Source organism: Pleuronectes platessa, chromosome 21 (genome assembly GCF_947347685.1).
Source record: "Pleuronectes platessa chromosome 21, fPlePla1.1, whole genome shotgun sequence".
Lineage (NCBI taxonomy): Eukaryota > Metazoa > Chordata > Actinopteri > Pleuronectiformes > Pleuronectidae > Pleuronectes > Pleuronectes platessa.
In genome coordinates, this window is record NC_070646.1 from 13202653 (window position 1) to 13225315 (window position 22663).

The window sequence follows — 22663 nt, forward strand, 5'->3', positions numbered from 1 at the left end:
TCATGCGTGTGGTTTATATACATGTTTGAGAATTTATTTAACTGATGTTGCCAAGCTGAAGCCAATGTTGTGATATACGTGTTCCCAAGTCATACAGAGACAATGTACAAGAAAAGTATGTAGTTAATCAAGTCATTAAATATCTCAATGATATGTTACTTAATCGTAAATAGAATAGACTTATTTTGTAAATGTTCTTCTGTTGTGAAAATGAAAACAAACACATCTCAGACTTTTTATAATATGTTTATTTTTTTTACCTTTTTTTCTTTAAAAAAAATGACAAGGTTCAATTATTTTGGAAACCTCACCCCATGTTCCCCAGCCGGCCAACTCGATTCTAAAGCAACCAGCAAAGAAAAATAGTCATATGGACAATTGATAATATACACCCCATATACAGCAATACATAGTGGTCTACCATAATGTTACCAATAATACGCAGCCTCCAATGAGGTTTCAATTCAAACCGTTGCCACTGATATGGTTCATCTCAACAGCAACTTTCAACCAATGATGGTTGTTTCGTTTTTTTGTACTAGTGTGGAGGGGGGGTTCAGGCTGACACCATCCGCGGCTCAGCTGATCAATGTGACACATGACGGTGTTCGCTCAGCCTCACCGCACAGTGCTAAGATTTGGCTGCCGACCCAAACGCCCCCTTTGAACCAATCAGATTCAGCATAAGTGCAAAATTTTGGAGGCACTGACACACGCTCTGCGGAGACCGAGTGAATTCCGCCGACAGTCGCTCGCCAGCTCGCGCCGGCTCTCGTCTGTCAAACCGTTTCCAAGGGTTGAATTGACTTTATTACAGTGACCTAGAGTTTCTACTGGTTCCCTTTAAAAAGGAGGCGACTGTAAACATTTGCTATCGCTACATTAACAGCGTTTTCCTCACCCAGACAGCAGTTCATTCCTCTATTTATCTCCATTCGAAGCCAATTCTCATGTTTTGCTTCTGTTTCCATCTTTATATTTCTTCTACCGATATTGGCATGCTAACCAGCTAGCCCCGGCCCAGCCGGCCCACCTCGTCACTGTTGTGTCCAGTCTGCCCCGAAGAAGACGACCTTCCTCGGGGAGCAAACACAAGATGGCTGAAGCTCTCGGCTGGAGTGGTGAGTAAACAGCTGTTAATGCTAATGCTAGCTATGTAGCTATAGCAAACTTGCACATAGCCCCTTTAACTCGGTTGAAATGCAGGTCAGGACACATAATTTGGGATACAACAGTCTTCTGTTTGAATCCCAGTAGAATTAAAATTCTAAAAGTCCACTTCAGTCCCACCACGATCAAGTCGGCTAAATGAATTTCATTTATGTTTCTTTTTTCGCCTGCATAGAGTAACAGCCAGTGAGAGAGATGCGTGTAAATGTGAGTGCATGTGCCAGTGACCCCTGCAGTGGTAGAGACAGCATAGACAAATTTCTGCATGTGCATGAAATGAAGACAGAGCCTTTACACAGTGTGAGCAAGTGTGAGTCCATCTGTGTGGTGAGCTACAAACACGACTCCCAGTGAAGCTGCAGGTCCGTGCTGTCCAGAAAATCGGCCGAGAAGACGCTCGGCGGAGTGTGTGGCGCCAGCGGGGCCAGACTCGTTCCACCGTCTCCTCTTCCTCCACTGTCCCCCCTGCCGCCCCCGCTCCCTCCACTGGCGCTCCCCACCATGGAGATGTCCAGCCAGTCCATGCTGTCCAAGGTGGGGTCGCCAAAGTCCAACCCCGTGGAGTGGGGGGAGAAGCCCAGGTCGGACGTGTCCATGGGGGTCGATGGGTGATCCAGGATACTGGGCGTGCTCAGCATTTGGCTGTGGAGGTCGTCGATCAGCGTCAGGGCGCCGTCGGGCTCCACTCCCAGCAGAGGGGCACCTGTGGTGCTCTCCAGGAAGTCCTCCAGGCGTCCGCTGCCAGTGCACGGCTGAGGGGAGATGAGGGGGTCTGTTGGCGATGGAGGGGAGAGGTGGAGGGGAGATTGGGGAGAGGACGGGGAGGGTGGGTTTGAGTGGAGAGGGGCGAGGGAAGGGTCTGGGTTGGACTTGAAGCTGGGGATTTCTGAAGGAGCAAAGAGAAAAAACTCATCAGTGCTGGAGACCACAGACTCATGACGTCTTTCTGTCTGTGTTTAGGACAGTTCATTACCTCCACTCTTCAGCAGGATATCGAACAGGTCGTCCATTTGCTGACTGTTCATGCCGTTCTCCTGTTAACAGAGGAACACATTACTCCTCAGCCACCAAGGACAGAAAAGACAAACACCAAAACAAGCTCCACCTCCTGAAACACAGAAATAAACTTGGCGTTTCGGGGCCAATTTTTCCTTATGATGTTTCATGCGCAAACGGGGACCTGTTAAGCATTCAGTTGAGATGGTTAAGGATAGAATCTGTTTGAGACATGAACTCCAGAGAATGTCTACACATTTGGGTCTAGATTTTCTCTGGAGTTTGCCTTTCACACATGAACAACACATCAGAAGTCTCTATCCTCAGACGCATTCACAACTACGCAGAAATCTGTGGAGCGCTCAGACAGAGGCCCGATGTCTAAATTCTGTGAGCCACATTGCTGACATTTTAGCTAGCAAAGTGATTCCTGGGGAAAGGAAAATGCATTTTTAACTCGGTAAAACTAATATACGTCAAAGATGAGGTATTGAATCGGGATATAGATTTGCCTTCTCGCCGATCCCTGACCCGACATTTTACAAAGTATCAGAGGCATTGTTGATGCCGGTTTTTGTGTCTGAACATCTCTTTGGGCAACCTCATAATCTTAAACTGATGAAAGTACAAGAGGCTGGAATTTTCCTTTAAGGCACACACACATCTAGGTTCAGTAAACATTCACACACAAAACTCAATGTGAAGAAAAAGGAGGGAAAATGGAGGGACAGTCAGAAAAACAGAAGATCACTAAAGAAGTGACGGAAAGAGAAGTCGTGCTGGAAGACATACTTTGGAGCGTTGAGGAGGAAGGGAGGTGTTGGGTTTGGGAGAGGGAGGGGTGAACAGTGTGTGCCGGTCGTAAGGCGGACACAACTCCTCTCTCTGTCAGGATTGAGTGATGAAATGAAAAAGGAGAGAAACAAGGAGAAAAAGTTACTAAAGTTGTAATAAGAGCAGTGAGGACAGGACGCCGGGGAGCACTGGGAGCGGGGCAGAGCGCGACGCTACCTTAAGAGATGAGATCAGGCTGCTTTGGCTTTCGCTCTCTGACATGTCGTCGAAGAAAGGCTGCAGGCTGGGAGGAGCAGTGACCGACTGGTGACAGGGTTGTGGGACGCTACTGGTGTCCAGGTGAAGCCCCGCCTTCTGTGCCTGGAGGGAAAGAAAACACAGCAAAGACGTGTTTAGACTTGGACACAGACATGAAAACACTGGATCGTTAATTATGATTGATAAATTGTGATTATCAAGTGAAACATTATTTCCACATTTCACCAGTCTAGAGTTAGTTTGGTTCACTAAACTGTGACAGCAGCGACACTCAGTGGCAGAAAGATGTTACTGCAGACAATCGTCCTACAATTCAGTGTGCTACATTACAGTACATTTTGATTAAAAAAAACTGGATAAAAGCAAACTATTTTTATATAGATAGTTTTTTAATACAAGCCAACACAGTTTTGAGAACTGAATATAAATATAAATGTAGTGTCTGAAGATCAGGAAGGTCATGCAAAACTAATCCAAAATGTAAAAATCTAAATCTATTTTGAATGAATGACAAATGTTTGGTAATTAATGTGAATGTGAAGTGCGATAAGGCCAAACATTTTTTAAAGACAGAAGTGTTCCCATCAGATGATAATAATTGATATTGTTTTATTGAGTCTAGGTCGTACCTTTTTAATTGGCTCGCTCACAGGCTCGGCCTCCACCTGCTCTTTTGATTGGCTCTCAGTGCTTGGGGGTTTATTCAGAGTCGACAGCAATCTCTGAAATAAGGGGGACAAGCAGATGTAGATGTAGATAAATGTTTCAATCCCATCGTAACCCACTGCAGTTCAGCACACAACATGAACTTTATCATACCTGCAGTGTGATGCGTCCGTTGCTTTTGGCCAATGGAGACCCTCCATTCTGTCCGCCTTGGGAGGGACTGGTGAGAGCGATCAGGTAGTGGTTGCCGTTGCTATCGGTGACCAGTGTGGGTGCGCCGTTGGCCTTGAGGACGTCTAATGAAATGGCCTGAGTTTGGACCGGAGTGCCGTTCTGTTGGTTGATGAAGACTGGAGTCACCTGGGGATGAAAAAACTACTATTTTAATATCATTAAGGGCGTTTTCACACCTGAAAGTCTGAATAAAGGTTAATGTCTTTGTTACGTCGATTTGATCCAGATCAGATTGTGGATCAGCACAAGAAACGTGCTTGGGGTCGTTTTACTTTCTTTCACTCATTAGTTTATAATCATTAGGAATAAGATTATAGGGACACTGAAATCGGACTGATGATTGTGATAAATTAGTTGAAGTGTCTGAAACCACAGGGTCCTCACCTGTTGTGTGGCAGCAGCTGCCGTCTGCTGTTTCTGCTGCTGCCTCTGGTGAGCCCTCAGTTGTTTCCTCTGCTGGATTTGGGTAGCTGCAGGCCTCTGGCTCGCCACCGACTGGTTCTGGATCTGCACCTGAACCTGCTTCAGCTGAACTTGGTTCTTCGGCTGGCTCTGTTGAACTGGCCCTGGGGATTGTTTGAGCTGGCTCAGCAGCACCGGCTTCTGTTGTGTGAGTTTCTGCTGGGCCAGTTTCTGCTGGGCTAACTTCTGCTGGGCCAGCAGCTGTTTCTGTTGGGTTTGTTGGATGATGAGCTGCTGGAGCTGCTGCTGCTGCTGGAGCAGGATTTGAGCTTCTTTCTTTTGCTGCTGTTGTTTTTGAGGGTTTGATTTAGCCTCTGCTACTTTCTGCAGTTGTACCTGACTTTGCTGCTGTTTGGGTTGTAGCTGCTGTTTCTGCTGTTCTGCCTGCAGCCGATGAATCTGCTGCAGCCTGAGCAGGGTCTCCTGAGAGCACTGCATCGGCTGGGCCAGCTTCTTTAACTGCGCCTCATCTGTTACTCCCTCCATTTCTTCCTCAGACTCCACCTCCCTCTTTACATTCACCACAGTGCCGTTAGGAAGAGTCGGGGGTTGAATGGCCGAAGCTTTTATTAGAGTCGGAAGTCTAATCTCTGGGGCCGTTTTGCTCTTCTCACTTCCTTCCCTCTTCACCACTACACCAGCCGTCACCTTGCCCTGCTCCAGCTGGGATCTGAGGGTCTCCACTAGCCTCTGCTTCTGCCTTAGCATCCTGGTCAACTCCTCGATCTGTTTGTCCTTCTCGTGCAGCATCTGGTCCTTATCCACAGCAGACGAGTCCATGGCTGCGCCTGGCAGGGACTCTGGGCGCTGGCTCGAGGCGGCTGGAGACGTTGAGTGACTGCACGGGCTCTGGATCTCCTCTTTGACCTGGGAGAGCTGTGACAGTGGAGAGATGCTTGACGAGGGCTGAGGAGATGGGTGCAGGGTGAGTTGAGTCAAAGGAGAGCTCACCTGAAGGTCAACAACACAAGAAGAGAATGTTAGAAGGGAGACTGTTCTTTATTACAATAATCACTCTAAACTTAACACCAATAATCTTCCAATAAACAGGCCATCTTCTCACACATCATAGATCTCACCATCTCCCCGAACATGTCTCCATTACAGCTCGTCTCATCCGGACTCATCCCAGCCAACGACCTCTCAGATGGAGTAGGCGACATAGGCGGGCTGGAGCTGGTGCTGCCAAATCGCATGATTCTCCCAGGAACCGCATGACCCATTGAGGACAAAGCTAATTTAAACATGTTCTCTCCTGACTGGTGGTCAAGGGCAGTTGTGGATGTAGTCGGAGAGGATATGCTGGTGACAGCAGCAGAGTTGGCGCCCTGCTGCAATTTTCCATTTTTCAGAACCGCTGCGTTGCCACCATTTTGCTCCTGGTAGTTGCGGAGCCTCTCGATGAGATCATTCTTCGTTCCGGAGACGGTCAGACCACGTAATTTCAGTTCCTGTTTCAACTCAGCAACCTGGAGGATGAGAAACCAGACCGGTACTTATAGAGCAGATGTCAACTCAGAGTGAAAGAGCACACTCTGTCCTTACTTCCGAAACAACTACAAACACGACTACAAGACATAAGGAAGAAATTTAAGAAATTAGTGGAACTTTGTGAGGAGAGACTTGCTGAGCTGGAGGGAAACTACATAACAGGCAGAGTCGTGTGGTAGTGAAGGAAAAGTGGGGGAACATGTGTGGCCGCTGCCCTCTTGTGGATGTAATGCTTAACAACAATGCCAATGGAAAAGATGCATGGAGGTATGTGGGCATAACAATTTTGAGATGATAAAAACTGAATGTGTATTAACCATTTCTCAAACTCCTGGTTTGCAAATTCAATGCACTTAGTAACAGACTTGATCACTAGTGACAATCAGCTACCCACACTTCCTGATCTCCTACAACAGATGGCAGTTAACGTCTTCCATAAAAACTAAATGAGTTCTAAAGATTCCTTGCAGCAACATTTATGACTCTTGAAAGTTCAAATTAGTTCAAACTCACTTTGAACTCGTCCAAGTTGGCAGGCAGAGTAGTGGGTTTGGCTCCTCCTACTGCAGTTTGGCTCTGACGGCTCTGATTGGTAGGGGCTGGGGTGGTCGTGGAGGGAGCGCTGCGGGAGGGGGAAGGTCCAGAGTTGGTTGCTGGGGACTGCTCGGCTGGAGGCCTGAGAGGAGAAAGAAAAGAGGAAGTAGGAATATTCAAATTTAATTTGATAAAGATCTTCTAAAAATGACTTTTTAATAATCGCATCGTCAAACTAAGTCAAATTTCATATTCTTCGGTTGAGGCTCCACCAATGTTCAATATACCAACCTAACCATTCTTCTTAAAAACAAACCAGCAGGCCTGTCTAAACATAAGCCTTCCATCCATGACTACTGCTCTAGATCTAAAAAAAACTTCAACATGGACACAACAAGCCACAGCTGAACGACAGGAAGTCATGCTGACAACGGCCTGAAGGCTTCACTGCAGACATTAAGTCTGAGTACAGGTTTAGTAAGAGGAAGAAACAATTCTTGACCCTTTTACATAAAAGCCCCACAACCAATCTTCACACACTATCCACAAACACACACAGTCATGCCCGACACTCACTTGGGAGGGGCGGGCAGGATGGTGTGGTAGTTGTAGTGCTGCTGTTGCTGGCTGAGGATCTGCAGCTGCAGGAAGAGCTGCTGCTGGTGGAGCAGCTTCGCGTAGGATGAGTCCATCGGCGGCGGGAGCTCCTTGTCGGCCTTCTGGTCGGGAGGGATGTACTGGTGGTACTTCAGCTTCTTCACCTGCACCAAGATGATTAAGAGGGTTAAAAATGTCTTCAATGTTTCTACACCATTGGACGTCATTGATTTGTGATTTGTGTAATCCTGCATTGTCTTTGTCTACAAGTTACTGGACATGTGCTTTCAGTACATTTCGGTGGAAATAGTAATAGCTAAACTACAACAAAAGCTTATTTCCAGGTAAGAAACTCTGTTCTGGTACAGTATAGACACAATGGCTGTAGAAAACGGTATCTCTTCCTCTTCTACTATAAATATCTCCTTGTATGATTTTAAAATGACATCAATTTGTGGTTCAACGGGAAGTGACACCAAAACAACAGCTCTTTAAGTGGCCCTTCTAAATCTCAGGAGACAGCATTTCTCACTAGTTTTTCGAAGCAAGTTGATGAGAAATGCGTCTTGATGAAACGCCATTTGAATTCCTAGAAGCTGACCTGCTGTCATCATCCCTTATTCCATGTCTGGTCATATAACATGATTTTGGATAAACATTACCCGTCAGAGCCATAAATCCTGTGTGAGTGCTTGTAATGATGACAACAAAGAGACCTCTAACCTTGGGTTTGTTGTCCTTTGATTTCTTGCTTCTTTGTGGAGGGCGATCTGAGCTCCTGGCCTGAGATTGCAGACAGAATGTAAGAAATGGGGTTGGGAGGAGGAAGTGAGGAAATGAGGAGATGAGGGAGGGTTAGCCACTTATAACTGCTCAAAGCACAGAGATTATGGTCACATTTATTCACAAGTCATCAATTCTGCAGGATGTACAACATCCCCGACTGTGGGTGGGAATACAGGAATATAACCAGCGCACCTTGGCATGTCCCGAAGAGGAGCGGGGACTTGCTGAAATCATCGTTGTTCCATTTGTCAATTTTGGGGGCGGCGACAGAGCAGGGGCAATCATCTGGGGAGGAGGCGGAGGAGGGGCCTGTGTGAAGAACTGAGAAAAATACGAGGGGTTAAAGGTGTGGTCATGTTTATCCATTGTTTGCTTTGCTTTATGAAAGACTGCGCCAATTTAATTTCTACTGAATTTAGTTTAACTTGATTCATTTCAAGTTTAATTGATTAAATGATGGTATGTTGGTACCTGTGTGGGAGAAATGTCCCCATTCTGGGTGGGTACATCAGGGGGGGACAGCTGAGGGATGGCACTCAGGGGAGAGTCGTGATTGGTCAGCTGGTCTGGCGACAGAGCATCACTGCTGTCTTCGTCTAGAGACGAGCTCTCTCCCCCGGCTCCTTTTGGAGAATCTGTGACAGAGCAGAAACATTTTCATATTCAGCCAAACTGCAGGGTTACTATGGCAACACTTGGTCGTTTGTTACAAAGATATTTGGCCAGTGGAAACCGCTCACAGATTTAGGATAGTAACAGTAACAGTTTAGTCCTCACAAAGTGATGAAGCTTGTAAAAGAACAATGAGTGACTTCAGAGAAATTATGCAACACTGTGGATCATACCAAGTTTCAAAAGAGGACTATGTCCAAACATAGTTGATGCGTCATTTCCGTCAAAGGCTGTTGGGTTACAGAGTGTGTTTATACACTCAGCCGCACCACAATGTATTACATGTGTGTGGAGATACCTGGATGTTGTAATTGCTCGGCTAAAGGTGTGTTCAGACTGGAAATACGTCACATTTTACAGGTCGTTGCTATCCTAAGGTGTATGGCCCAATGAATTAAACATGCATCCGTAAATCAGTATATTAATCAGTGAATTAAGTGACAAGTGTTTGTGGGTGCAGTACGCAGGATACAGTTTTCAGTCTGGATAAATAAGGTGTTTCGAGAGCTTTTTGTTTAATCCCGAGTGTCCATGTCATTGTAAGTGTGTGTCAACAATTGCAAATGTGTATTCATCTAAACCTGCTTATGTGCACTGTTTACAACGACATTTAAACCATTACTGTCAGTACTGCCTAGTTTAGACTACATGATGTTTTGCCATATTTTCTAGTTGCAAACATATTTTAGAACCGACAAAAGTGAATGTTTTGCGGTGTGTGTAGTTACCCAGCAGTGAGTCCTCTAGAGAGCAGGTGACCGACAGGATGTTCTTGTGAACCAGTTCGATGGGACCAGGTCTGTGGGAGATCTTATCATTGAGGTTGTCAGCCAGTCGCGCTCTCTTCAGCTGCAGTTGCTTGGCCTGCAGAGACGGCTCTGCCAATGTCTCTGTGGAGCAGACAGCAGGGCAATGTCAACTGATGAAGTGATTCATTTTGATCTACAACAAGAACAAGATGGCAGTGCCTTGTATCTGTGGGATATAAATCAAGAGATATTTGTTTTAAATATTTTGAGCAGATCCAGGAGGAGAGGATGTCGGCTTTCTGAAGACCCGATACTGCATAATAAGGACTTTTTAGGCACTTTTTGGATTACTATTCAAGTTTATAATTTAAAATGCAAATTGTTGGTACCTGAAAGTAAAGTTTAAATCAGCAGTGTACCAAGAAGTTGAACTGTATCAACTGGTCTAATTAGCATACACATCGCTGCACTGCAAACTGAGAAGAAAAACATGCAGATATAACTGTGGAGCATGGGAAAGGACTTTCAAACTCACTTTACAGTAGCTGGAGACCTGATCTATTAGTTTTGTAGTGAACATGTACTGTAGTGCTTGCCTACTATGAGAAAATAATCATGAAGTAGGAACTGTACACTAACCTTATCTCTAGAATTGTTCCTTTTTGGTGAACGAATGGTTCCTTTTAAATAAAGTTTCACGTCCATCGACCTAACTTAAACCTGCTACTCCTAAAGTCCACTCGAAGGTAAGAACTCACCCTCCAGAATGTGCATCCTGATCAGCTCGGAGCGCTCAGGACGACACCGAATCTTCCTCTTCAGATAGTCCTCGGTCTTGGGGAAACACAATAGACACATCATGGTGGGAATGAAGATGGATGAAAGAGGATCACAAGATGAAGCATTAGAAAACAAAAAGTCTCAACCAGGTCGATAAATGTGCAAGCACATCTGAGAAGTGCTAACTTTGATACTGTTTATATGGTATCCACCATTTCCAAACGTCCTGTGAGCAGGTAACATGCTGTGTTTAAGACACTCACCCTTGCTCGCTCCAGAAGCCTCCGCTGTTCGTGAAAGGCTGCCGGGCTCTTCAGTGCTGCATGGAGAGAGAGGGATGAGGAGAGATGAGTGCAGCTCTCACTGACTTATGGGAGATGTGATGCTCCTTTGAGCAAAAGATTATGTGAGAACCTTTGGTGAGAATAGATACAACCATAGAGGAAGGCAGAGTCAAAGTGGAAGTGGCTTCAACATAAGGTCAGTGGTGCTATTCTAATCCACACACAGTGGTCACTTCTCAGTATTCTGTGTGAGCAGAATTAAAAAAGGTCCTCTGAAAAGAAGTTATTCAATTAAATTTAAAACAACTTTATGAATCCCACTGGGGGATTAAAAACAATCACAGAGACCGGTTCATGATACAAGACAGAAGGGAGCTAAATGAAGAGTTAGTCCCAATAAAAGACAGGTATTCTCTCCCGTCTGCTGGTTGGTTTTCCAACAGGATTACACAAAAACTACAGAATATATCAGCAAGAAACATGGTGGATGGATGGAACATGTACCAAGAAAGAACCCATACAACACTGTGAGATAGAAATGTTTTCCCTGCGTGCAGCTCAAAACTTATGACAGCATTTACTGTAGACATTGACTGCGCATGCTCCAGGTACAACCATTCCACCCAATGGAATGTAATCTGAAATCAGGTACAGATGGGTGGACCGCCAGACCGACACAGCCCCACATTTTAGTATGAATTGAACTGTGGGTTAATCCAGCGACCAGAATAAGCACGAAACTCAGCCGACAAAGAACCGTCAACACTTAACTCAGCAGTTTGATTAACCCAAATGTAACTAATTCCCGTAGGGGAGTTCACATTTATTTCATACAGTCGTATTCTTTGTCTTTGTTTGAATTGATGTCAGATGTTGTTGTGAATCTACATTTGATTCGATGCTACACATGATCCGATTAGAGGCTGAGAATTCAACACATGACCCAAGTGAATGTAGTGAAATCTTCTCTCATGCAAGATCCTCATATCCTGATGAATCCAGAGATTTTTTTTCTCATATCAACCCTGCTTCATGATAGATTTAAAGTTAAACAGAATACACTACCGACTTTTACTACTGAGATTTATTGAGAGTGGAGAGGCCAAACTATTTTCCAAAGCCGACTGTCTGCATTTAGTCTGATAGATGAACTGGGCCCGGGAGTGTGGGGAACATCAATTCTTGATGCCCAGTTGCCCGTCATTGATTTTTTTTTTTTAAGGAGCATGAAGACAGAGGAGACGGTGGACTGATGGATGGACCGCTGCGCATAAAGAAAATATACATTCATCACTGTACTCAGCCATGACTGGCCATTAATGTATCTCATGTGTGGGTGGGGGCGTCAATGTCTGTGAGTAACAATGGATATTTATATAAATGTAGCACTCCAGTTGTGGCCTGTGTTTGGTTGGTGAATATCCCTTGAATGTTTGAAGGTCTCTTAAGTTAAATTAAGGTACAAGAATCTTTTCTTTTTTTTTTTTTTTTTTTTTAAAATCAGGCACATTTAGAAGACTGATATCTATGAGTGTGTAAAATTTGGTTCAGCTCCATTGGATTTACGGGAACTGTTGGGCCTAGGCGGTGGAGAGGTTCGGTCTATTTAGGGAAGGATATATAGAGAACGGTGGCAGTTACATGATGTAACGCAGCAATTGTCTGATTGGTCCATAGCTGGTGAAATCCCTGTGACGGGTGTGTGAGGGTGGACTTTGTGGCTCCAGCGGGGCGTCGATTGTATGTGTACCACAGATGACTGGGTGTGGGGGTGGGAGGCATTCCTGTGTCCCAACCTCTGAGGTCGAAAGAAGAAGATCCACATACCAGTTGTGACATAAACAAACGGTTTTGAGATCACAACAAGGTGGCAGAATAACAGACCACGGGTCAGCTGATCATGTCACTATCATCTAGAAAGAAGAGCTTTTCTCTCACCACGTAGTTGCCAGCTTCTCAACCGCCTCAGTATCTATAATATTTCCACTCTAATATTTTTGCCGTAGTTGCTACCTTCTGCTAAAATGTGATTTAGCTGAATGTCTGAACAGCTGGCCTTTATAACTGCAAAATCAATCACTATGCTACACTTATGTAATTTACACAAACATCTGTGTTGTGTATCTGACTGCAGTCAAACAAGATGCACAATCACAGGAAATTCAGTGGCAACACAACAGAGATTTAGCCTGATGAGCAAACTGAGCAACTGGCCATGTTTCTCAAAATCTGTTGATTCAAGAGCAATACTGACAAACTGGTGAACTATTTAAATATTAACAACATGAAAGAAACTTAAAAATGGAAAAAAAAAATTAAAAAAAAGCAAACAATTATCTGTTATAAAATATGACCTAATTCACATTGCTTTGCGAAAACTTTAGCCTGACACTGACCCGTCAGTCAATTATGTCACACATGCATCACACGACTGAACCAAAGACAGAGGAGCATTGTCGTTGCTTGGTCACCCATACGTCGAGGCATTTAACCTCTTAATTCAACGTAACTATTTCCTTTTACATTCTCTGATCCAGAAAGGCCCTGCTTCACATTTACACAGCAGATATTGACACGGCAGCAACTTAGGCCCATCACTGCGGCGGGTTGGGAGGTCAAGCCCGAGACTATCTGGGAGAAGGAGGGTAGAAAGTTCTCATTTACATCATCTATATTAGATCCTAACGCTCACTGTCTCCTCTGCAACTGGCCAACGATACAAATAAAACCATCAGAATATGGGAACAGTTTAATATCATTGTGATTCGACTCCGCTGAAAGTAGATGAATGATGATGTACCCTCCCCTCCTGGTTCGTCAGCAGTTCATATGATCTTTATGTTCCCATAATTCAAAAGGGACTGTGACAGCTGAACAGCCTCCGCTCTACCCTGCTGAGTCTCAAGGCAACAGTAAATATAAATGCTGTTGGTTGGGCTCAAACACAGTTTTTAATACCTCTCATACAAACCTACGCCTTCTCTTTCTCTCTCTCTTTATGTTTTTAATCTCTGCATCTCTCCAGACGAGTATCTAGACGGTGAAACATTCCACCAGTACATGCTGATCCCACAGCAGCTAATGGTGTGGCATGAGGCCGGTTGCATAAGGAGCACACAGACAGATTTACTGTAACGGCTAAAAGGTCCAATGTGAGACTCTTTTCTGTGGACCACAACAAGCCTTTGGCCTGAGTGTCTATTCCAGTGCACTCTCTCATGCCTAACGCATACAAACTGAGCCTGGTTAGTTACTGTAAGTGCATTTTTATTAACTCAACTTTTTAATAGACTCTGCAAATTCATGTTCAGATGTTACCATTAACTAGCAGTAGTAGTGATGTATAATAAAGAGGGATATGTAAAAAGATGATAATAAGCCAAAGAAAAGAGAATGTCAATGACTGAATAAGATTCACATTTCAACCTGTTTGTTAGTAAGTAAGCAGGATAACACAGAAACTTCTGTTTCCATGACATTTAGTGGAGGGATGGAATATGGCCCAAGGCTTGAAATTTTGGAGTGGATCTAAAAAAAATTGACGGGTCAGATCCAAGAATAATTTTGCACTTTCTTTTCAGTGTTTCCCACAGAATTAATTCAATCTATTGCTGAAGCAGGGGTGCATGCATGCAAGCGAGTAGGCAGCAAATAGTGCTGCACACAGCTAGACAATGCAGCAATGGAGCAAAACACTCAATCCGACATTTCTGTGATACTATGAGTGTAAAAATAATTGTTGGTTCATTATGAAACTGAGGCTGGACAAATTAGAATAAGGCCATCTTTTGTTTCTACGAACACGACTTAAACAGCAGCATCATCATGGCCTACGTGTCCATGTGCCTGCCTTGCTTTAGAGTATTTATTTCTTGAAAAGCCTAACACCTACATGCATTTAATAAAAAAAGAATAATAATAACAAAAAAAAACCTGTCTCTTGTGTTGTGTGGCACTCCGAAACAGGAAGTGAATACAGAAGAAGAGGAAGCTGCCACAGTTGATAACACAAAGTGGTGCAAAGACACCACAAAATGTGACACATACAGAATGCACAAACTCATTCCAGTAACAAGTAGATAAGGGCTGTCATTTTCTGTACAAAGTTAATCGAGAGCCTTAACCTTCAGAATACTCTATTCCCTGAAGATGCTTTTATATCAAAAACAAGCAAACAGATACAGATGACAGAAATATCCCGTTTAGCACATGTGGATAACTAGAAATAATACAGCTTAAGGTTCAGCATGTGAATAAATGAAACATGCGCATATAGCTGAGCACGGGTATTGTATACGTATCATAATCAACCTTTGACAGGGTTTGACATACAGTCTGATGCTGGAGAAGGAAACTCTGTGACCTCCACTGAAAGACAAAGACACACTGCCCTAATCAGGGATCTAGGAAGCATCACAATAAGTTTTTCATTGTTGCTCTGTTATAGAGCATGAGCATCACTGACTGCTGATGTAAAATGATCCCATATGTATGCATATCGTATGGAACTAACCACACTGAGGATGCATTACGGAAGTTGCACAACACGGTACATTTTGATACACTCACTAAAGACACTTACGTGGCATGATCCCTTGGCTGACCAGTTCCTCACGTGTTCGTCTCTGCTGGAGTTTGAGCTGGAGGACTGCATTGAAACAGAGGAGGTGAGGGGAGACAGAGGAGAAAAGAGAGTCAGTGATGGCCCGTGAGAGCAACAACACTGCAGCGATGGAGCTCTGGGCTCTTAAAGCGTCCTTATTGTCCCTTATTGTCCACTGAGCACAAGTCCATCTGCAACGTTTGTATGCGTAAACTCAGGAGGGGGAACCAATCTGCATTTGGACTGACATGAAGAGGACCTGCTCTTGCTGGCACCCAATTCAACCGCCCATTTCCCCCTTCTCTCTTGCTTTTTTTTTTTCAAGCTACAGAGGAGGCGGAGTGCTACAAACTTCCTGTTACTCAATTTTTTTTTTTTTTTTCTGTGCAAAGATGTGTGTGAAAGGAAAAGTCACCATTCATCAAAGAGGGACACCAAGCAGGAACAGCCACTAAAGTAATGAAACCATCAAAATGGTGTAAAGAACAATGAATATTGAGACTGAAACTAAATCAGTCCCAGTCCCAGTCCACCCCCCCAAAAAAAGAGCATATGGTTCGATTGCGCCGTCATTTCAAAACAGGAAGTGCTTACATAACAGAGACTAGGAGAGAGAGTTTTGAGGAACACGAGGATAAACACAAAGAGCATGTTTCACCCTTTAGCAAACACTAAACTTCATTTGTTGTTCTCATCTTTATGCTTTTTAAAGTTGAACACATTTTAAATATAATCTCCTGAGCTGAATTCTATTTCTGTTACTAGCCTCATCACAAACATTGAATTTTAAATCAAAAACCACAGAGTTTTTTCTTTATTCAAGATCTTGGTCTCTCCGTTTAAAAGGACTTATTGATTTTGTCAGATTTTGTAAATTCTTTCACTCAAAAACATACTCACACTCAAATAGCCAATGTTTGTGCTTATATTAGGACCACCAGATAAATGACCATTAGAATACAAGATGTAGTGTTGACACATGAAATTGTCCAACTTCTTCAAGAGTGCCGTGCGGGCGGATATTTTAACAAGCAGTGTGGGTGCAAGGAGAAGATGTGAAGCTGGAGCGCAGGACATCCTTTGAAGCAAAAAATATCTGAGAGCAGTCGCACATTTTAAACACAAGCAAAGCAAATCTAAGCGCAAGAGCAGGGTTTTGAGCGAAAGCGTTACAAAATTGTAAACTGAAGCCAATCAAGTACTGGTCTCAAACTAAACGATCATGCTCTTTTTAATAAAGATAGAAAAATAATGATTATACTGCACAGTGAAATCAAAATGTTTTAGACACAGCCATGAACTTTTACAGAATAATAAATTAAATGTGGAAAGCTGCAGGGTCAGGCAAGTGCATTGTGTTTTATGACCTGCTGCTTGGTACGCTTTCTTGCAACACAGTGACATTTTAAGGAAGCGAGTTTGACCTTTCAGTAACCACACAGACACTTCAAGGTGTGATGACAGACTGCGACAGAAATATGCAAAACAGTCACACAAAGTCTTCACTGCACACAACTACACTATAATGGTTTATCTGTGGTTGATTTTGACTGGTATTGCATCACAGTTCCACTGAAATAGCCTGTTGATGTGACACACATTTTCTGCTCATCCTTATGTTAAGATCGCAGAGATTGATCCAATCAGAGGAAGGAATGAATATGTTGCTCCATCAAATAAACTGTAGATGACACAAAGATTCAGCCCAGCTCCACTCAGCTGTGACTGGTTTAACACGCACAAGTTGTCCTTGCTGGAGTTTTGTGTGTTTGTATGTTTGTGTGTGTTTGTGTGTGTGTGAAGTGGAACACACCACCGAGGCTTCCCAAGAATTTCTGGCCAGGGTTGCGTCTGCTACTTTGAGGACAAGCAGCACCTGTTCCTTCCCACTAACAAAGTGACATCACTGGTGCTCACAGGATAGCTAACCAGTTAGTCGTCCTGCCTAGCTGCTGCTGTCTTATCCCTCTGTTATGACAAACACTCCAGGCCTGGACAGCAACACGGCAAGTCCCATTAATTAATGTCACTGCCTGTGCAAGTAAATGTCATTCATTGGCTCCAAAATCCTCGCTGGTGATCCCAGCTCTCCTCTGTTATGTTTACAAGTGTATGCTTTACATCTTGAGGGATCAGACTAGAACTAGAGTCCCCTCTGGAAGCAATAACATGTCAGTTCACATTCAGCAGCGTAAACACAGAGAACTAAACAGGGCCCGATGAGCTCATGTATATGTTCAATCTGTGCGGCGGCTAAGAGATTAATTTTCCCTCTCTGCCAAGCACAAGGACACACTCACGTGTTGCCTGAAACCCCTCACACACATGCAAAGACACACATACACACACACACACACAGATATGCTGACCGTGCCATGGCATAGTGAAGGATAGGACGCCACGCCACTGAGAGGTTTATTCTGGGAAAGAGAATCTTACGCTTCCCCCTCTGCAGCCTCAAATCTCGGTGCGCCTTCCTTTCACGCACCAAGGACACTCCAGTTAACTTGTTTATTCTGCCCTGCACTCTCGTTCACACTCCTCTCTTTATTCCTCCTCTCTTAAAGTAAGTGAACTGGAAGCACAAGTACTGGCTGTTTAGTGGCGACATTGGCCTCTAATGGCTTTTTAGGCATCAGTTAAAAATGATCAAGTGTCAGCCATGACTGAGTCCATCTTCTCAGTGGTTTGAGTGGAAAGAAAATTGCATTAGTCCGGCAGTGATACCTCGTGCATGCTACTGACGGTGTGAAGAGCTGCAGAGGTGTCGAAGCCGTTGGCTGATGTGGGGAAACCAAACCATATGATGAAGGAAGTTATAACTACCTAGTTGTTAAAAAATAAGATTCAAGGGAGTGGAAACCAAAAAGTTAATAAATATTAAAAGGCAGAACTGGTGTTCTAGTGTTCGAATTGTAGATCCTATGTTAGCCTTTAGTTGGTATCACTATACAAATGAATTTATCAATCTAGAACAGAAATGTTTATATTTCTGAATTACTGAAAAACCTAGACAGTATAGAAATTAAAAGGATAAAATAAATTGAATAAAACTTATAATAATAAAACTTGAAATAAATGTTCCAGGCGGGGGTCAACAAAATTTGCCCACCAGTCCGTCTATTACAGTAATGTCACATGTTGCTTCCACACGTGCGTGTAAATCTAGTCAAAAGTTATGCAAGTGTGTGTATTTGCAAAAAGCTGAAACAAATTGAGATTAAATATGACAAATTCTTTGTCTTTTGGAGACCAGAACACACTATGGAGCTTAAATGAGGTTTAAAGGCCATTTTTGGTTAATTTAAGCAAAAGGATGAAAAGGCAGGGCAGGTTTTATTAGGATACTAGGCCACAGCCAAAACTGGCCTCTGCAGTCATAAAAAGTCAGAGTGAAGGAACACAGAGGGAAAGAGGCACACAAGAAAGCAGAGACGGCTGCGTTTAGAGCTTTTAGATCGGGCAGAAGGAACAACAATCGTTATGCTTACTCTGTCAAGCTTGTAATCTTTTGGTTTCAAGACGGCATCTCAAACCACCGTTCCAATCTGCTGCCAGACAGCGTGCCAGTGAAAGTCACAGGGAAGTAAAGTTAGAAAGAGCTCGAGAGCAACATACTGGGTTCCTGTCGGTTCACAGCTCCAGTGTCAGAATTATATCACACTTCATGTCTTAATTTAGAGATCGGGGGGGTTAAATTGGCCTCCACCTATCAACTTTTTATTTCCGATTGCTAAGTTATCTTTAATGTCTTCCCAGCCATACACAATTTTTTTATTATTTATTATGCAATAAAGAAAAGCATGCCAATCTTGATATTTCAGCTGATGAATACTACACTAAAGGTTCTGGTACGAATCCTGGTTTGGACAGAGCCTTTCTATGTGGAAATGCAAGCTCTTTCCATGTCTGTATGGGTTTTATACAGGTACCCCGGCTTCCTCCAGCAGTCCAAGGACATGCAGATTGGGTTTAGGTTTATTGACAATAGGTATGAATCTGAGGGTGAATGGTTTTCTCTGTATGTTGGCCCTGCAAAACGCTTGGGAGAGGTCCAGGGTGTACCCCACCTCTCACCCATGTCAGCTGCCCCTGTGACCCTCAAAGGACAAGCGGTATGGATAATGGCTGGAAGACTACACTAGAATGTCATTCTCAGTAGAGAGCGTACTTCTGCAAAGGCCAACCTACCCTGCACATCTGTCTAGCTCTTATAACCGAGATATAAACGAAAAAAGGAAGTCGTCTGATAACCTGCACCAAAAAACTCACCGATCTCAACAAGTAAATTTGTCTGATTTTAACTTCAAGATTCATACGTAATTTCCTGAGACATTGACTACGTTTACATGGACACCAATATTTTATATTGACCCCATTAAGCTAATAGTCTAAATAAGACACTGTCATATATACAGCATTTCTGACTCTTAACCTAAATAAGGTCATACATAATTAATAAATGAAGACATGAGGTATTCTGACCTTAGTCTCATTATGTCGATCTCTTATTTGCATTACAACGTCCTATTGGAGTTATCGCAGCATTTGGCGAGATTGACAAATGGTAGTTAATTGCATGACGACAAATGCCCTGGATGTTAACAAGAATAGATAAAACATTAAAGGGAGTTGTAGCTTTAGCAAAATTAGAAAGAGAGCATCCACAATTGTAAACAGTAGCTTCGTTCATTCAACTATTTCAGGTTGGTGTTTTTTACCTGGCAGAGTGCAATGGAGTGATGAACGTAATGAGTCATAATCGGATCGTGATTTGTAACGTGTAAACTGGAATATGAAAGGAGTAGTCTATTAGCAACTGATGCTAATACCATAATCAAAATATCTTGGTCTGAATAACGTCAATAGTTGTAATATGGGCGACAATGTAAATGTAGCATTGATGAGATTGTCTAAAAGAGCCCTATCTAAGTTATAGAAAATGAAAGAATTTATTTTATTCCCGTCAAAACCAGTTCAATCCCTCTACCGAGTTCGGTGTAAATCGGTCCAGTCATTTTTGTGATTCCTGATGACAAATAAACAAGCAAACTAACCAACACACAGCGGTGAAAATATAATATTCTTGGTGAAGGTAAAAAATAAAATAACTCATTCACACAGTAAAAAGTTTTGTGATAGTTGTTTGTATATTGAGACAAATAAAATAAAACTTTCCACATTATAACTTCTGCAGTTCCCAGAGCTAGCAACAGTGCACCGTGGCTGTCTGGGATTTCTTATAGTGATCCAGAGGTCACATACATTACACTCTCCTGAAAGCGGGTTTGGATTTAAGGTTAATGCGGCGTCAGGAGAATGAGGAGCTCACTGAGGCAGAGCCAGGTTCTTGTTGGCCAACTGGGCTAATCCTGCTGCGCTCATGTGTCATTAGATCTGATTTAACATGTCGGACGTTGTCACCGTCCCCGAAGACCCCCCACCCCATGCTTGGCATAGCTAAGCTAACAAACACCCACCATAGCAACACGCATGAAGGGAGAATGTTACAAGCCCGAACTGGATGAGGAAGTGGGTTCATGGGGACAGAAACATATCTGATCATACACTGACGCATACACTGACGCATACACTGACGCATACCCAGCTGCCGAACCCACAAACACCAGTCTCACAGATTTTCAGAAAGGATATTAAACGTGGTGTAGTTGTATTTGGAAAGCCTGCTAATGTTCTCCTGCATTAGCTCATCATTTGCACAGTCGTGTCGTTTGATTGCCTTGGTTGAGAAGAGGTGTACGCCAGGCCTGGAAGGTTTCATGCAGCAGCGAGAATGGAAAGTGGCTAGAGGGCAGGAACAATACAAGGTTAAAGCCATTCACTCCTTGGACTCGCTCCCGCTGCCTCCGCACTGCCACACTGCTCTGGGAAGACGGATGACGAGGAGGATCGGAAAAAATACTAATTATCTTAAAAGTTCAAGGAACACAGGTCTGACTCCCAAAGCTTCCATGGCTTACAGTGGTTCATGTCACTCACACTTGCTCTAGATTCGATACAGATATAGACCTTTGAAGACTTAAGCAAAGGTTAGCAGGTAGGAATAAAAACGAGTGTGGACAGCTGTAGTGTCATGTAGGAAGTGACAGTGCATGTTTTCTTTTAACCTTTTCTTGTTTCCGTTGTACTGAACCACCTCCTTCTTCCATTAGTGTAACCTCCCAGGAATCCTGTTTGTTTCACGTGCAGTCAGTCATCTCTGTGACTCTTGCAAAGTTCGATATAAACAATCTTAAGCTCCTTCGATTGTCGCCCTGACTGTTTATATATTATGTTATTATTGGCTGCCGTAGTTCTCCGTTTTTACAGAACAAGATGTTTGTGCAAGTGTTTTACTTCTCACATCTAAATCTCAGAATGAGTCCCAACATCATAAAGCCTATTCTGCAAATTGACCTCCCATGGTCAAAATAAATATTTTGATAAGGGAGTGTCTTTTGTTTGTTTTCTGCCACATGCATTCGCACACACGTGTTTACAGTCTTGGTGGATGTTTCTCATGCTGTGTTCCACTGATCTACAGATTGCTCTAAAGCTTAACGGAGTACAGCATGTGAACCAACACAAAAAGTGTGAAGAGGACAATGACTGCCAGCAGTAAAACTGAATATAAACATTAATATGGGTTTCTAAGAAAACTCCACAGAGGACCTTTAATCCTGGAACAACAGGCGGTGTGACTTTAACATGACAGGTTAAAGTTATTTCCTCTTGTAGTCACCCACACTTCTTTAATTTAACACAGAGAAGCTTTATCAGAGAGACCATATAACCACTAACTTCCTTCCTTCTTACAATGAACTGAATCTCTAATCTTTAGCACAGCCCCATTAACTATTTATATGAAGTCCTGAAGTACTGACATGAACCTGCAGAGGCACATAAACACATGTCATACCAGTTAACTTGTGAGCATATCCCGATCGCCCACCTTCTTTCAAGCTGTGATAGACATGTCGGTCATGATCCATCTTCAGTCCTGCCTTCTCCATGTCCACGTCGTCTCCCATTGGAGGAGAGCCCGGTGGGGAGAGTTCAAAGGACAGGCAGTTGTTGGTGTCCAGCATTATCATTCAGAATGGAGATCTGTTATTTTTGGTAAACATTGAACCTTTCGGGCAAAAGGGAGTCCTCCTCCGAAGTCCCAAATGTTGGCACTTTAGGCTGAAGGGGGGGGAGTGGAAAGACCAGTCCCGTCTCCAAACAGCACCAGCTGTCCCTTCACTTCGATGTCCTCTCTCTCTCAAAAGGGAAGAACGTGGATCAAGTGCCGGAGAAGACTCCCATACAACCAGAACGAGCAGGAAAAACGAGGAGAGACACTCCTCTAGTGTCTCTCTCAGCCTCCTCAGTACCAGAGTAATCGATTGGTCTGGCTCAGTTTCTCCTTCTTTCTTTTCTTCCTCCTGCTCTCTCTTTCCCTTGCAGTGGCAGCCGGCAAGTCACGACAGCACTGCTCTGCGAAGGTTGCCCAGAGAGACAAGGGGAGGGGAGGGTGAAGAAATCCACGGGACGAGTTGTGGATGAAAAGACTAAGGGAGACGAGAGGGGAGGAAACTGAAAAG

The 22663-nt window shown here is 43.6% G+C and overlaps 1 protein-coding gene across 1 annotated transcript; it reads right to left on the reverse strand.

Moving 5' to 3' along the window:
• Positions 1–230: 230 nt before the first annotated feature.
• mrtfab (myocardin related transcription factor Ab) lies at positions 231–22403 on the reverse strand. Its single transcript, XM_053413299.1, has 17 exons — positions 21997–22403; positions 15057–15122; positions 10454–10509; positions 10169–10244; positions 9390–9551; positions 8461–8624; positions 8182–8310; positions 7927–7986; positions 7183–7367; positions 6586–6748; positions 5661–6050; positions 4504–5532; positions 4039–4245; positions 3849–3941; positions 3178–3321; positions 2144–2204; positions 231–2056 (listed from the first exon to the last, which is right to left on the reverse strand). The coding sequence occupies exons 1-17, from the start codon at positions 22169–22171 to the stop codon at positions 1503–1505; spliced, it is 3714 nt and encodes a 1237-aa protein (XP_053269274.1). The 5' UTR covers positions 22172–22403; the 3' UTR covers positions 231–1502.
• Between the last annotated feature and the right edge of the window lie 260 nt (positions 22404–22663).